This window comes from Populus alba, chromosome 3 (assembly GCF_005239225.2).
Source record: "Populus alba chromosome 3, ASM523922v2, whole genome shotgun sequence".
NCBI lineage: Eukaryota > Viridiplantae > Streptophyta > Magnoliopsida > Malpighiales > Salicaceae > Populus > Populus alba.
The window spans coordinates 11,607,181-11,624,097 of record NC_133286.1 but is presented as its reverse complement, the minus strand read 5'-3'; the positions used below and the strand labels follow the sequence as shown (position 1 = coordinate 11,624,097).

General features: G+C 32.0%; 2 protein-coding genes across 2 annotated transcripts; both read right to left on the bottom strand.

The window, feature by feature from the left end:
* Positions 1-6,777, bottom strand: LOC118062840 (UDP-N-acetylglucosamine diphosphorylase 2). The gene is made up of 15 exons (XM_035076701.2): positions 6,559-6,777; positions 6,409-6,463; positions 6,177-6,328; positions 4,798-4,837; positions 4,105-4,197; positions 3,904-4,016; positions 3,734-3,808; positions 3,491-3,530; positions 3,293-3,375; positions 3,120-3,197; positions 2,665-2,808; positions 2,019-2,086; positions 1,186-1,300; positions 952-1,108; positions 1-325 (listed from the first exon to the last, which is right to left on the bottom strand). Exons 1-15 carry the CDS (start codon positions 6,712-6,714, stop codon positions 228-230), a joined length of 1,467 nt encoding a protein of 488 aa, XP_034932592.1. The 5' UTR covers positions 6,715-6,777; the 3' UTR covers positions 1-227.
* A 4,745-nt stretch (positions 6,778-11,522) lies between these two features.
* LOC118062911 (polygalacturonase QRT3) lies at positions 11,523-14,679 on the bottom strand. Its single transcript, XM_035076795.2, has 3 exons — positions 14,158-14,679; positions 13,797-14,048; positions 11,523-12,727 (listed from the first exon to the last, which is right to left on the bottom strand). Exons 1-3 carry the CDS (start codon positions 14,362-14,364, stop codon positions 11,723-11,725), a joined length of 1,464 nt encoding a protein of 487 aa, XP_034932686.1. The 5' UTR covers positions 14,365-14,679; the 3' UTR covers positions 11,523-11,722.
* Between the last annotated feature and the right edge of the window lie 2,238 nt (positions 14,680-16,917).

Sequence of the window (16,917 nt, the reverse complement as noted above, 5' to 3'; positions counted from 1 at the left end):
AAAAAGAAGAAGAAGAGAGGATTATCATTGCTCAACAATAACTTGAATGATATACATTAATCAAATAGTATCACTCTTGACATCACACCCATGATGTAACAAAACCTGGAACTCTTACAGATTCATATCTCTCGCTAATCTACCACAACACATGCGTGGGATGGATAACCCCTTTCCCCTTTCCAATGGGATCCGTACAAATCAAGAATATATGGATACAAATTTAACTAGAATGTAATCTCACAAGGTGCGTGAAATGTTCTTCCCCGGCATATGGCTTCTAGATTTTCACCAGCATAGGAGCAAAGTGGTGATACCTCCACACCTGTATCAGATCAAGCAAGCAGACAGTTATACTTTGCAATACTTCTTCGCAGATGGAACGGTTATACTTTCCCACTCTCCTCTGATCTTAGTTCTCAAGACCACAAGGCAAAACTTGCACAGGGCGGACCCATCTTGAGCAAAATGCCATAGAGCAGAACTCAAATGTGAATCCATACAGCGTGGACAACTTATACAAGTTTAAATTTTAAAAAACTTCAAATGAAAAACAGTACTTTAATTCATATCCCATTAATCACTTGGAAGGGTCAGACTGACATGATGGGAGGAGGTCTTCCTTTCTACCGGAAAACCCCTCTGTTACTGGCCAAAAAGAAACGAATTAAGAGTAACACGGATGGTTGAGCATGGATAAATCTCGCATCTATATAAACAAAAGAAGATAATACGAAGCTAGCTTCGGAGCCTTTTGTTTTTGATTAATCTCAATTATCACTCGAAGAAGAAAAGATTTTCAGGTCTTCATTGATCTAACTAGATTAAAGAACCATCCCTTCCTCTCCTTTCCCCTGTCCTATATTCCGTTCCTATTTCTATATTGAGGCGTTCACTTAATTTTCACAATAATACTGTGATTAAAGCAAGCAAAGTAAAGCATGAAATTACCAGTTGCATATAAAGGCACCGAATGTGTTAAGAAGCCACCTGCTGCAACCACCCAGCGAGTATGCAGTCGAAGAACAAGCAGCCGAGCACTCTCAGGAGTGTCAAAATTTGACCCATTGGCATTTTTTACAGGTGCAAATTCTTCTTCACGTGGTACCTGCACTAGTATTATAATAATTTTAAAGTAGAAAAAAGAACAAGGGTCGATGAAGCAAGATTTGTAAACATAATCACCTCAAAAAGAGCAGTTGAAGGAGCATATGGGAATGCATCGAATATGAATTGCTCTAGTTTTAATCCCATCGTATCACCATGAATAGAAGGAATTCTTTTCTCAGCTAGATGGTAACTGCATTCACAATGAAGGTGATCAAACTGCTTAATAAGAATATATTTATTCAAAATATTTGTAATTTAAAAGCAAAGTTCAGGTTTTAGCTTAGACCTTAGTTCTGCAGCATCATCATTTTGTCTTATTCTAACATGAAAAATCATATATAGAATATTGATTGTATACATTGACCAAACTGGTTTAGGTAGGATATAATCCCTTAAAGACTGGAAAGGAGCTCAATTAGTCCATACTTTCTTCACTCACGGGGGTTTGTAAATCCCCTGCCTAACCCCACCATACAAGCTTAATCTTTTATATTCTTCTCAAAATTCAGAGTGTGCTAGCATCAAGTGAATTAAAGGAACCACACTGGTAATATCTTCTTTGTTTCTCTCAAACAATCCAAGCACAGTTGGGATTAATGTTCTACCAATTTATTTCAAAAGTTCTACAGATTAAAAAGGGAAAGCAAAGGAGCTGAACCAATATCCATATTGAACAAGAATACATATAGAAAATATGTTAATGATGCAGAAAATAAGAACTGCACATAAAACAGTCCTTGCTTGCATATGTTTCCAATGTGAGCATTAAATCAACAAAATCACGCAAGAGGAAAGTGGTGTTAAAAAAAGCATGTATGTGACTACATTGCAGGAAAGAATAGACACATTGCATAGAAATAGCTGAATCTTATTCAACCACACTCTATGCAAGAGAAAGAGTCACTTACATGCTGTCTTTCTCAAGGCCATTTGCCACTTGGTTTAGAAAATCCAAAGAGAACATGTGCAAGCACACCTGAAAACAAAAGGTCACAATAGTGTCAGCTTCAGGAAGACAACGTTCAGTGAACGCTAAACCGTGATCAATGCATTACTTTTCGAAGCACATTGCAACCCATAATGAAAACTGAAATATGATGAAATACCATTATCAAATATGTAGCATTACTTTTTGGAACCATTTTCAATAGTTCACTCCACTTCTAATAACAACCAAAGTTTCATATAAGTCTGACAACCTGCAATTTTCCAAGTAAATATGTACACTTCTTGCCTAGAGTATCTAACTAGACACTACGAATTCTAAAGCATAGGAACATCAATTGGTGCAATTCCAGAAATCATCAATATAAGTCTCGTTCAACCAAATATCGACCTGATTGAAACTGTTGAAATAAAACCAATTAAATTGAAAAGAAAAATGAAGACAATAAAAGACAGAAATTGTGATCTCATATGTAACAGCAAACATTATTGAGCCCTAGAAACTCAAGCCATCTTCTGAGATCAATAATTTGATCTTTTCATCTGGAAACGCAATATGTATTATGTAAATCTGAGAGATTAAAAGTACAAGGTAAGAACAGGCTATACATTACTCCAACAAAAACGAAGGCGTCCAGTTTGTTGATTGACTGCAGAAGCCAGTGACTGATCCAGCTCACTGTATTCAACCACAGTAAGAGGTCCACCTTTACCTTGCCTTACAAAAACACCAACCTTTTCTTGGGGGTATGCCTGCAATCAAATAGCTTATAGCTATTAAGCTGCACTAATTTTGAGAATTCATGTAGTACTAAAAAAAAACACCAAATCCAACATTTGATTAAAAGTATGATAAGAAAATTAGCTTCTAAATTTTCTAGATCAATGCATTCAACCACTGTAAACTGCAATTTTCTCTCAATTATTTAGTAACTTTTTCGTCATAGTCATTTACTCAACGTCTTTCGTTCTTATAACCCCTGTTGACTTGTAGAGAAGAACCCTTGTAGCAGCAGCTTATATTTTTATTAAAGATGTTCTCAACATACAGAAAGATTACATACCTTACGAACAACTTTTGCTGCAGCTGCTACACCTTTATCAATGAAATATCCCAAAAAAGCTGGATCAGCTACACGTACCTGCTTTCATTACACTAATCACTACATCTTTAATTATGAAAACTTCTGGAATTTTATAGAATTGAAGGACTGAAGGAGCAGAAAGAGAAATTCACCAGTGCGTTGTCAACCCCATAGCAGTCCACGTACTTGATCCCTCTTGAGGCCATATCCTCTAATAATTTTGAATATTTCAGCGCTGAAGAGCAATTAAGATAAAACCAAGGCAGCAGGCAGCCAAGTCAAAATGAGAAAACAGGGAACTGAGTTGAAAAGAGGTTTCTAGCATGTTGCAGTAGATTTTAAAATAATACCTGAATATACTCCTCCATTCCCACCCGGAGCCTTAGCTACCTAATTTTAAAAAATCAAGAATTAATATGATAGTTGAAGTAAAAGATAAATTTAGACCCCTCAAAAACATGGGAAGATAGAATCATTACTTTTGAGGAAAATTGAAGTCATCAAAACCTATTAAGGATTCCAAAGAAAAAACCAGGGGACTGTATTATCATCCATGTTGGCTCAAAAACATCTTTTATGAGATGGAACCATACCCTAAATGGAGTCTCCATGATAAATCTGCCATCCTTGGAAACACAAGGTATGGTGCCTTGCTGGAAGAAGGTAACCTGCATCCAATAAGTCTCTCTTTCAAATTAAGCAAAAAAGGATAAAATATTAGATGGAGTTTATCTAGATAGTTAATGAATTGAAGCTTTCTTACCTGATCTGCTTCAAGGCCAAAGTACTTGTGATTTTCAAAAAAAAATCGTGTGGAATCATGAGTAAACGGGCTGGTCATTATGTACCAATGTATTGAAACTGAGCTTCCAGAACCTGCCCATGATAAATTCATATGATAAATTTTAAGGATAGCACGTCAAACAATGCATGAAGATTCAGAGCTTAAAGGATAAAACCTAACCTTCACTTAAAGCTTGGGCTGCTAGTCTTTGGACACACAAAATTCGCTCAGCTTGAAGTTGAAAGAGTGATTTGCCAGATGGAAGACCTATATCTGAAATGAAAATATAAGATGTGAATACAGAAAATTTTAGAAAAGTTTGACATTATTTTCATATTCAAATCAATAAAGTTCTCTGTTTCAGATACATCTGACTAGTATATGGAATGGCATAATATTCTTTTTTTTTTTTTTTTAATTGGAGAGGAGTTAATCATGTACATATAGGCAAAAAAGAGGAATTTAAGGAAATTATTCTTGTTATTTTTTTATTGAAAAAACCTTATTCAAAATTAAAATAAAAAACCTTTACAAAGTTGTAGAGAAAAGGAAATTACACCAAATGTTCCAGAATCATATTTAAAATAATAGAGCTGCAGAATCATCTATTCAATCCATTCTTCACTCAATTGTTATCCTACATCCAAGTCAGCCACTAAACTATCTTCTGCTTCAATTCATATACTTAACATGTGATTACCCACATTTAAATGCATTTCATTTCCCTCCATTACCTCTACCGAGTGCATTTGCAGTTTTGGATGGGAGTCTGTGTCTGTGTGTGCAGTTGCAAGACAGCATCAACAAAGAAAGAATAAAAACCACAACTGCAGAAATGGTTTTCCAGATCAAAAGAAATTGACAATTACTCACTGAAACATCCTTTTGGATCTGAACTTCCAAGCCTTGTCCCCTGGATATTTCAGTTATTAAAAAACACACCAAAAACCCTGTCAAGCTCACAATAGAAATGGGGCAACAAGTATTAAGCAAGTATAAAGGAGAAATGAAACAGGACAAAAAGATCATATACACATGCAACACAAGCAAGAATTTGTCTACAACCATCCAAGCATGAAATATATTAATCCTGGATAGTTTTTGTAATTCAACACAGTAAAGAGTGCTCAATACGAGGACAGGGATGAAAGAATCTTAGAAGCTGGTCCACAAATAAATGGCTCCAGTAAATTAACAGATAAAATAATATATAATTATTGAACATCACTGTAATCGTTACACTAGTTTCTAATTAAATTTTGCTGGTGAGGAACTAGATGATATATGCCCAAATCCACACATCATTCGATCTCAAGACAATTACTATCTTAACATTTTCCCATCCACATCCAATGATGCTCAAATTAATCCCAGTACACACCACTCTAGCTGGTCTTAAGAAAAAAGAAAAAAAAAAGGCATCAGCCGACATATCTTATACAAATTAGATTCTGATGGAAAAAGCGTGCAGAATTGCCTAAAGCATCTTTTAGGTATGTGCTAATAATTAATCCTGAAAGAACAAATCACAGCCCTTACTTTTCAATTATTATCTAAACATATCCATTAGCAAATGGTCAAAAGTGGGCTTCCATAGATGCAACATTACTTAGAGACAATTTGTTTTTATGCTTCAAAAACATTTTTGAAAAAAATAATTTTTTTTATATTTTTTTCTTTTAAATTAATTTTATTTTTATGTTTTCAAATCGTTTTCGTATGTTAATATCAAAAAAAAAAAAAAATTATTTTAATATATTTTTAAATAAAAAAATATTTTAAAAAACAACCGGTATCATAATTTCAAATAGAACTCTTACACCAACCAATGCAGAGATATAGAGAATGACAGACCAACCTAATGTAACAATCATTATCATTCAAAAAAATAGTGTTCAATAAAGTAAACAGTGATTGACTACTCACTCATCGGTTCCTACTTTAACATCATTAATTGATCTCTCTCACACACAAAAATCCAATTATCAAATTGTCTTTGCGTGGACATCATCCCAAAAGGTACACATCATACCATAATCATGCTTGAAGGTGTGATAAATAAATAAATAGATAAATAAAAAGATGCACGTATGTATGAATGTAATGCCTCAAGCAACAAACAACAGCCACTTTTCAAGTTCAAAAGTATAGAATTCACCAGAAAACAAAAGGAGAAAAAACAAAAAGAAATTAACAATTTAACACTAATTACTAAAAGAATTTTTTTTAAAAAAGAAGGCAAACAGTTGTACCTGGCCACCAGATAATAGCACAACAGCCAATTTGCCATCAGAGATTGCTTTCAATCCCATCTTCCACCATCTCTCTCTTTCTTCTATCGTTCTATCTTCTACCGTCGACACGGTATTCTCCGGAACCGTCTCAATTGCCGCCGCCGGTAGCCCTGTAAATTAATCAACAAAATGAAACAATAAAGTATCTACACATTACTATTAATTAATTGCAACACACGATTAGAGAGACCTTGAGATCGAAGCGAACATCGAATTATCCGATCCAACCTTGGAAGATCTAAGCTCTGCAATCAGTAATCGGATAGCGTAAAAAACTCAAAGGAGAAAAAGAGAGGGAAGGATCTAATAGAAGGACAGAGGTGGGAGGGTGTGAATTGACCTCGATGTCCTTGACAAGGAGTTCTCGCTCTTCAGTAGAGAGCTCGTCCCAGAGGGCAAAAGCGTCTTCCTGGCCATAATCTTTAAGCCTCTCGAGCAACGCTTGTGGAGGTAGTGGTGGAGGTGATCCGTTGTTGGTTTCAATAGGTTCCCTCATTTCAATACGAAGATTCTCTCTCTCGGTTTCGGTTTGTTTATTAAAGGCTTATTTATATAGAGAGGAGGGAGGGGGGGAGCGAGCGAGCGAGCGGAACAGTAGCAGCTTTCAAGTTTGTTAGTTTGTACGTCTCAGTCCCCTCCCCTGTGAGTAACTACCATGTCCATCCCATTAAATTACGGAACTAACCCTGTGTGGCAGTTTCAACTTTCAAATTAATAATTAATTAATTATAACTCTAAAAGGCTTGTTTTTTATTTTAAAAAGAAAACAGGATTTTAGATTTAAAAAATATACACTCTGATTTTTCAGCTGCTGAAATTTAGGTAAATCAACCGATGCGTTATCTAAATTATTTTTATTAAAAAAATTTAAGACGCAACATATGTCATTTATTCTAATTACAAACAAAAATAAAATAAGAATTCAGTTGTAAGGTGCTAACAAAATAAATCAAGTTGGCTTGCCTGATTTGTTAGGCCCAACAACACTTAAACATGTTTTTTTAAAAAAAAAAATTAATAATTTTTTATGGTTTTTTGTCTAATAGGTTTTTTTATTTGTATTTAAATTAAAATTCATTCTCTCTTTTATTTTGTTTGGAGAGTTGTTTTAAAATAAAAATTATTTTTTAGTTATGTATTTAAATCTAAAGAGTTTTCTGATTCATCCATATTTTTTTTTATATGGATGAATTTTATTTTTAAAAATAAAATAAAATTAAATTAATTTCAGATAATATTTCTATGTAGTATTGAATGATGTTTTCTTCCTTTTTATTTTATTCAATTAACTTAATTTGTGTCTTTATTTTTGTTATTATTTTCTTGAATAATAAAATTTATTTTAATAAATGAATTAGAAAATATAACCGAGTAAATATTTTATTTTTTAATATTAAATATCTTGATCTATATCTATCTTTTAATTTTTCAAGTTTTATTTTTTATTTATTTGATTTTATATATATATATACACACATAAATTTTTTTAATTTGAACTTAAATTTATTAAACTACATTAATAAGTTTAGAAAACATGCATATATAATTTTTTTACAAAAAATAAAAATATCCATCAGACGGCGAAACACGGGTCATGGCTCTTGCTATTTTGTGTTTTCTCTTGGGTAACTAGATTAGTCTCCTACATTTAAATATTTTCTGGATTGAGTCTCCTTACTACTGATTTTATCAATTGAGTCCTCTGCCTCTAAACTTTAGCTTGCTCAATCAAGTCCTTATATTAAAATAATTGGCAGCTGTTTATCTTTTGTAATCAACACTTGTAATAATAAGAGTGTGGTCAGAATATTAATATCATTCATTATTGTTTTGATTTAATTTAACTTGTCTAAAATCCAAGACAATAACAGGGAGTTTTTTTTTAATCATTTAAGAAAAATAGAATAGCATGTGACCTAATTAACTCTAATGATTTTACTGGAAGAATCCAATTAAGGGTCCATTATGCTTGCCTCCCACCCCGCAACTGTTGGCTAGCTGGATAGGATAGGAGGGCTCCATGCCTCAAGTACCCTGATGATACAATATAATTATGGTAGCATTTTCAAAACTTTTTTTTTTTTTTAATAAATTCATGGATATTTGACTTAGTATTTAAAATAAAACCAATTAGATAAACAGTAATGTACAAATTGTAATTATTTCAAAAAATATAATTATTTCTTCTTGTTACAATTACAATTGATTAATTAGTAGTTTGATAACGTGTGTCGGTGTGTGGCTGTTGTAGAAATAGTATTCAGGTGGTTGAATGGTTGAGAAGAGGATGCACCACCAAACAAAACATTTATGGGTTGCATACATGGTGGGACTTACATAAAACCCTATTTATTTTTATATTTTAAAAGTTTTTTTTTTAAATAAAATTTTTATTTTATTTTTACTTTAAATTAATATTTTTTATTGTTTTCATATTATTTTCATGCGTTGATATTAAAAGTAATTTTTAAAAATAAAAAATAAAATATTATTTTAATATATTTTTTTAAAAAATACTTTAAAAAACAATCAAAATCACATTTTTAAAAGTGCAAACACCCTTTAATTAAATTTGGTACATCTTGCCGACCAGAGCTCTCTAATGTTTTCCTTGAGTTAATAGATTATGAATTTGTTTGCAGTTTGGACCCATTAATGGTTGAAACTGCCAAATCAGATGATGAGGAAAGCCCTTCTTCTTTTCTGCATAAATTTCTTCGCATGTAAGCTTCTAAGACTTGAGAGGCACGCCACTGTAATCAGATTCTAGCAGTTGCATAAATTAATTTTACAGGGAAGCCATACACGTATTTCTGCAGTTCATGTTCTTTTCTGTGTGTTTGCACAGTATAATAATTAAAATCTATATATTGATCATCACTATCTAGATTCATAACTCGAGGATCTGTACTAAGACTATGTTTGTTTTCCGGAAAGTAGTTTTTAAGAAACCATTTTCTAAATTTTTTTGTGTTTGTTTCTCATTAGAAAAGTTGGTCAACGGAAAACACTTTCTAATCAACGAAAAATACTTTCCGGTCAACGGAAAACATTTTCCAGTCAATTTCAGTTAAAAATACAATGAGCTTAAAACCCATGGAAATTCACTGAAATAGTATAACACGTTTTTATCTTGAAGTGGCAATTGGAGGCAGCGAAATTTTTACAAGTCCGATAATTCAATCTTTTCATATTTCTAAAATATAATGGAATGACTCAATTATCATTTAAAGTAAAAAAAAATAAAAATTAAAAATTAAAACTAATGTCTAGGGACCTTTTAGTATTTTCATATTGGTTTTTTTTTTCATGTTAGCTTATAAGCAATTTGATATTTGAATAAATATAAAATATAATTACAAAAAGAAAGATGGCTAATACATGTAACTCATGTGCCAACGTGTAGGAGGAGCGCGCAGTGCCTCTTGGAGATCAAAAATCTCTTTCTATCATGTCATTGGAAGTGACACGTCGTTCTCTTCCTGTTTGGACAACACGTGATAGCAATGATGTGATGCTAGTGACACTTTTTTTTTCTTCTTTTCTCTCTTATCCCCTTGAAATTTGGGTTGGCCATGCAAAAATTTCATAGTTGTCCTTTTATTTATTAAGATTTCAACTTCAATTCTTATTATTTTGATTTTTAATTTCAGTTCTTATATTTTTTGTGAAATTTTGATTTGTTTTCAATTTCATTATTCAATCTCAATTTGTGATATATTATTTTTTTCAAGTTGCTCCTCATTTTTTTGTTGGATCTTTTGTTAAATTAATTTTTCTTTTCAATTTCAGACTTTAATAAAAAAAATTATTATTGTCCTCTAATTTATGTTTTGTTTCAATTTTTTTTCTTCATTCTTTGAATTATCCTTTTTTTCAAAAATAATTTTTCCTTTTAATTTCAACATTCAATAAAAAATTTGTAGTTTTCCTCTAGTTTTTAAATTTTAATTTTGATCCTCATTCTTTTAATTATTCTTTTGTTAAATTGATTTTTTTTAATTTCACCATTCAATAAAAAATTTGTAGTTTTCCTCTGGTTTTTAAATTTTAATTTTGATCCTCATTCTTTTAATTATTCTTTTGTTAAATTGATTTTTTTTTTAATTTCATCCTTCAATAAAAAAATCAGCTATCCTTAAATTTACTTTTTATTCCTATGTTGATACTCATTCTTTTCCTTATAATTTTTTATTTTATATTTTTTTGTGTAGATTTCTTTTTTCAATTTCATCTTTTAATATGAAATTGAAAAAGAAATCTTATTTGTCCTCTATTTTTTTTAATGTTGATCTCATTCTTTTAATTATTAATTTTTGTTTTGGATCCTTTTGCATAGTTTTTTTTTTTTTAATTTTATCCTTCAATATTTAATTGGTTAGGAATTGAATTTCATGGGGGATGCTTTCGATCTAATAACTTGGGATACATGTTTTGAAAGTTGATACGGGTTTACATTATTATTATTATTATTATAGGAATTCATCATTTGACATTAATTATTTTTTTTAAAAAAATAAGTTTTGTGGCTTTCTTTATTTTCTTTTCTATGTCATTTTGATCTTATAACTTAAATTGTAAGTTTGACTAATTAATCTAGGTTGACTCGATCTTTTTTTATAATATCTTTTTTTTTAAAAAGAAATTTTAATATTTTTTCAAATATTATTTTTTTAAAAAAAAATAATAATAATCCAACCCGTAGCATAGTATTGATTGATGTAGTTTTGAACATCATTTTAATCTCAAAGTAGTTTTGATTGATGTATGAGCTTAAAAATACAATTTCGTAGAAAGACGTGCCTTAAGACTTTGGACTTGGAAACATGATCTTTTCTCCATGCTAATTATCTAATTTTCACAGTGCACATTTTTCCAATTGAGTTGGCTCACCAACTTTAAATAATGTCCAAGAACTGAAGTATCGAAAATAGCAAGGGTTCGAATAAACGAATCACATTAACAAAATCTTGGGATCAAGTCTCTGCATCAAATCAATAGCTTCGTTAGGTCAACGAAATTATTAAAATCTAAGATTTCTTTCCTTATTTTGCAACATTTTCAAGATTTTTGTCAACTAATAAATCATTTCATATGCTATTTTCAAAACGTTGGTTGTCAAAACAAATCGAAGCTTATATCAAAATCAAAATATCGATAGACAAGATGTATATAAAAGCTTGCGGTGGTCGCAATTAACAAGGAAAAAGAAACGAAGACCTTTGTCCAGTTTCACGTACTGACATGGCAGAAGGAAAAAATCGCTATGGAAGAGACATAAAATCTAATGAACTGCTGAATCTGTTAATGATCAAATCAAGCAAGGTCAAATTGCAGAAACCAGGATGAGAACATCAATCCTGCCATTGTCGTGTCATAGTCTGTAAGTTTGAGAATTACAATATATTCAGGATGGAATTTGACAGAAACTTGTTCAATTTATGAACAAGAGTCAAGCTGCTCTCCTATTCACAATTAATGTAAACTCAAAAAATAAGTCAGCTTCAGCTTGATACTCCCTGATCCACGGTGACGAAAACGCTTGCAGGCACGGCGACATCGGACTCAATCACAACACGGTTTTCTGAAACATTCCTTAAAGCATGGCTAGGAAACAATGCGCCACTTGAACTCACTGAGTACTGTACATGATCAATAAGGTTAGGAAACAAGAGCACTGGACTAAAGTCTACAGTCCATGAAGTGCCATTCCCTTGCACGGAGCCTTTTGCAACTGTTGCCTTCAGATTCATCCCGTTGACATTATTCCTGTCCACCACAACTTGGTCAATTTGCTTAAAAGGCCCTTTTGATTGGTCCAACTGAACAATCTCGATCCCCTTATTAGATCCAGAAAACATGTTGTCAACAATGTTGATTCCCTTTGCCAAACCTTTGACTGATTTAAATAGGATGTATGCATCACCAAGGAAAAAACTGCTAGAGATCGTTAGCTGCACTGGGTCCTCGGCAACAATGCCGGAGTAATCCAAGTAACAATTCACAATCCGGGTCTGTGTCAAACCAGGCAGCTTCAAATAAATCCCAGTACCTCCAAAACCTGTTGCCTTATTATAGCAATGTACACCAGAGAGCGTGTTCGCCTGACCTGAAATCATTACTCCTATAGCAGCTGAGAAAATGACCACATCTGTGACAGCATTATCATTTCCCATTAAGCTAATTGCAGTGCCTGAAAAGTTTCTTTCTCCCGGATCACCACCTGCGGTGATGTGCTGGCCAAGGAAGGAGTTGCGGATATAGGTTTCATGGCCATCTTGGACTAAAATCCCTTCAGTATTGAAATGTGTAATATAACAATTATCTATGCTGGTCCTGAGTGAGTTTATAACTGAAATGCCTCCACCCCTATAATTGCAGTCCAGCATGAGGTCTTTGATAGTTATATACTCGTAGTTATAGGACGACGACGACGACGAAGCTGATAAATCAATAAGATATCCATCTGTTGGGAAGTCATCTGAGGCTGTTAATGTCCCTCCACTAATCTGTTCAACCAAAACATGATATTAAATTAGTTATGAGTTGAAGTGAATAATCAAAATTGATGCTCGTGGTTCATATATTTTACAATTAAACATGATATACTTGTGCTCTCACCTATTACTAGCTTCTCATACACTTTCATATATATATATATATTGAATGGTATACATGGAAACTATTGATTAGACTTTTTTTTGTTCAAATTCTCATCAGACACAATTTTCTTTATTTTAACTAGTTGTATCAAAGATTAAGTTCCTTTAAAGGCTTCATTATTTATTTTATCGGCCTTAATTTATTTAAAAGCCTAATTAGAAGAAAGAAAAAGGAGTTATGATCGCATCCAAGTAAAATAGAACTTTGAGGGACTCTATAACTGGGGCTAGGTAATATTTACTTAAAGCTAGTTTATTTTTGTATTTTAAAAATATATATATATTTTAAAAAATTTAATTAATTTTTAATATTTTCAAATCATTTTAATATATTAATATTAAATTTTTTTTTTAAAAAAAATATTACCATAATAACAAACATATTCTTAATACACCTGCTAGCTTCCCAAATTTGTTCAAAAGAACAGTCAAATAAACCAATAATCAATAAGGAAAAAAAGTCATAGGGTGCATTTCCAAGATCGATTTGTACCAAACTTCATATAAAAAACTCCCCCCCAAAAAAAGGAAAAAGTTAATGCTTAAACTGGTACAGTCAGAAAAACAACATTCAAGCTTGTTGGCGTCTTTTTTCCTTTACAGTTATGCATTTTTTCCTAGTTCATCTCAGACAAAGATCAACCACTCCAAACACAAAATTATCTAGAAGCAGAAATCAGCCACAAGCAGGATCGAGTCCTAAAAAATTGACCCCCCAACCGGCACCAATATCGGAAATCTGTCCCGCCACGTGGGTTACTGTCATATTGCCACATGGCACCTTATACCATAAAATGAGAACAAAAGTGCGATGATAGATACACATGGTAAATCAAGCATGCCAAGAGTAAACAGACACATTTTACATCACTTTCATCTGTTTAAGAAATTGAGATTTCTTTGTGGGGATACGTACCATAAGGTTTCCAACTCCAGCAGCCGGCAATCGCAGAGGTTTGCTGATCCTGTAATTACCACCTTGAAGATTAATGTAAGCACCTCCAAGATTAGCGATTCCCTTCATCAAGAACCCTTCACTGGGGCCATTAAATGCATCTGTTATAGCTTTTAGAAGGGCTTCTGTACTGTCTAATTTCCCTGTTGGATCTGCACCGTATGATGTAACCTCATATACATGTAGACGAGAACCAGGTGGCTGATTCATAGCCTGCATCACCAACAAAACTGTCAACAATAAGTACTCGATTCAAATAATTATTTTCTTTACCAACAAAGAACCAACCAAGAATAATTAATCAAGCACTGATATGGTCTACCTGTGGTGCCGGAGCTGGAGAGGAAGAGATTGTGGGAGTGACCAATTGTCGACGAGTTAGCAAAGAGTGCTTAAAAGCTTTCATATTTTGCATTTGGTCATCATAGTGACCATCGGTAGAGAGTTTTTGATGATCAAATGAAAGAGAATTCTCTCCATTGACATGAACTATGAACAAACTAGCCAACCCCATAATAATCATGATCATTTTTCTTTGACGACCCTTACTATGTTAAAGAGAAGTTGTTGAAGAAAAAGAAGGCATTCGTGTATAAATTTATACACAAAGAGTTAGAGAGAGGGAGAGGGAAAGGGAAAGGGAGCTGGGAGAGACATACAAGCTATAACATGGAAAGAGGAGGGCGTAACTTATAAGATTTTATAAGCAAACATAATGATGTCTCTCTCGTATAGCTAGGGATCATTTATGTGGCACCTATGTTTGGTTTTTCCATTCTTTAATGTAAGAGAATCAGGCTGCAGGAGCGCTTTCGAAATAATTTTTTCTAACAGAAAAAGAAGAAGAAGAAAAGGGTGAGAGAGCAAGTTACCTACTTCTTACTTTATGTATCCTCCTAACATGTTTGACATTCTGTGAAAAAAAAAGGTAATTTTACAAAACAAGGCAATTCTGTCATGCTATGAGAATATCTTCTGGATCAAGATTACTTGAGACGGGGCAATCTTCAAAGCTCGCTCGTGAATAAATTATATAACTCTTTGTGATGATGTGGTTTTTGTTTTTAATCTATGTCATGATGTGGTACAACGCATATATATATATAATCACTGTAAATTCATGGTATTTTTCAATGTATCTTTTAAAACATGTAGCTGTTTCCTTTGCAAAATTACAATGTTGTTTGTGATGTTTCGGTCTGCCTGTCCATGTCCTTGATTATAGACTAAGCCATACGTTGTTCACCTCGCTTCCCCTTTTCTTTTTTCAAAGGAAAAATCCTTATAAAAAAAACCCTAGTATTAAAGCAAATAGTGTAGCTGTGGCTGTGACTTTAACATTTCCTAGTTAATTCATTATGACTTAAAAACATTTATGAGAGTAGAATGCAACCAAGTCCTACATATCTAATCCGAATTCGAAAAGTTTTGAAAAATTTCGAGAGGTAATTATGACTATTGATAAAATATTGTTATCCTTGTTATTGAAAGGATTAATATAATTCGTGGTGCGTAGTTTTTCAAATTGCATATTATAATCTTTATTATTTTGTTTTATTTTAATATTTGTGAGAATTATGATTTATTTGTATATTTTTTAGTATTAACAAAAATATTATTCTTTTTAAAAAAATCATTTCGCTTATTTGAACATTAAAAATAAAATGCTAATCATATAAAATGTATTTGCATTATAATTAGATTTTATCTAAGACAGTACAAGACTCTATTAAACAAAATTATAAAAATATTATAATATAATAACAGCTTATTTGTAGGAGTTTTTATGATATGTGTGTGGGTTTGTGATTTTTTATTTTTCCCTTAACTATTGAAAAAATTTCTGAAATTATGATAAAAAATATTAAAATATAGTTAAATAATACAATGCCAAGCAGTTCAAATTTCGAGGGTATGGGGTGTGGTAGTGGTTGCTTTTCAAATAGCTTTTCGTGCCGAAAAGCATGCCAATAATGTTTTTCTTTTTTTAAAAAATTATTTTTGATATTAGCACATCAAAACGATCTAAAAAATACAAACCGCATTTAATTTTAACAAAAAAAATTTTTTTTGAATTTTTTCTAAAAACAGGTTGCACCTCAATACCAAACGGGCACGAATTTATTATATAGAAGTCTTCCTATGCTTTGGCCCGTTTCTCATAAGAAGAAAAGAAAAACTTCTACTTTTGGAAATGTCATTTTGTTGCCGTCACTGTTGGACTAATAATTAGCAATTTAATTTAAAAGGAAAGCGTGATTTTGACACTAAACCTAACCAACCTATATCAACTTAACAAGTCCTACTTTCACGACAAATCAAATATGCAATGTGTAGATAACCAAAAAACAATCAATGTGTAATTTCACGTAATCTAATTCATGATATTAATTGTTCGCAACAAGAGAAAAATTAAAACTACAAAAAATATTTAAAAAAATACAGAAATAATACCTATGATCTTAAAGGATTAGAGTTATTCTAGATATCAGCCCGTGCTACTTTACAGGCTGACTTAATTTTTTTAATGTAAAAAAAAAAATATTGAAATGATCCAAATATTTCTAAATCAACAAAAAAAAATTAAGATTTGAGTTATTCACTCAATAAAATTTAACAATACACGTGCTAATTTTAAAAACTCATGACTTTTATAATGAGTCCAGGATCAATCTAATAAAAGGCAAATTTTTAAAATATAATTTATCAAAATTTTAAATTAATAAAAAGTTAAAGGAATAAAATTAAAAAACTATAAACGTAATTGATTCCAAACTGCAAACTAAAGACTATGATACCTATTAAAATTGCATCAAAGTCGTGAACGGTTTTTTTAATCTTTTAAAGTGCACGTACGCACTGCCCTTCCAAGGTCCATATTCCCGTATCAAATCAACCACTTGCATCATCAAAATCAAATATTGTAAAAATTAGGTAATTGTAGATATCCTAACCCTCAAATATTGTAAAAATTAGGTAATTATCTCACAGGAGTGCGGGAACCCTTATGATTGCCCCGTGGGGTTTTTTCCTTCAATGGGGCATGCATGCTTAGGCTTAAAGAGATAAGTAGGAAACAATG

What these genes read in the sequence shown, in the direction of transcription:
- LOC118062840 (XM_035076701.2), bottom strand. Translation starts at nt 6,714, where the DNA reads ATGAGGGAACCTATTGAAACCAACAACGGATCACCTCCACCACTACCT. An exon ending in TTGGCCTTGAAGCAGATCAG is followed by an intron (nt 3,809 to 3,903) that starts GTAAGAAAGCTT and finishes TATTGGATGCAG; the next exon opens with GTTACCTTCTTCCAGCAAGG. An exon ending in TTCGTTTTTGTTGGAGTAAT is followed by an intron (nt 2,087 to 2,664) that starts GTATAGCCTGTT and finishes TTTTGTTTTCAG; the next exon opens with GTGTGCTTGCACATGTTCTC.
- LOC118062911 (XM_035076795.2), bottom strand. Translation starts at nt 14,364, where the DNA reads ATGATCATGATTATTATGGGGTTGGCTAGTTTGTTCATAGTTCATGTC. An exon ending in CTCCAGCTCCGGCACCACAG is followed by an intron (nt 14,049 to 14,157) that starts GTAGACCATATC and finishes TTGGTGATGCAG; the next exon opens with GCTATGAATCAGCCACCTGG. An exon ending in CTGGAGTTGGAAACCTTATG is followed by an intron (nt 12,728 to 13,796) that starts GTACGTATCCCC and finishes TTGGTTGAACAG; the next exon opens with ATTAGTGGAGGGACATTAAC.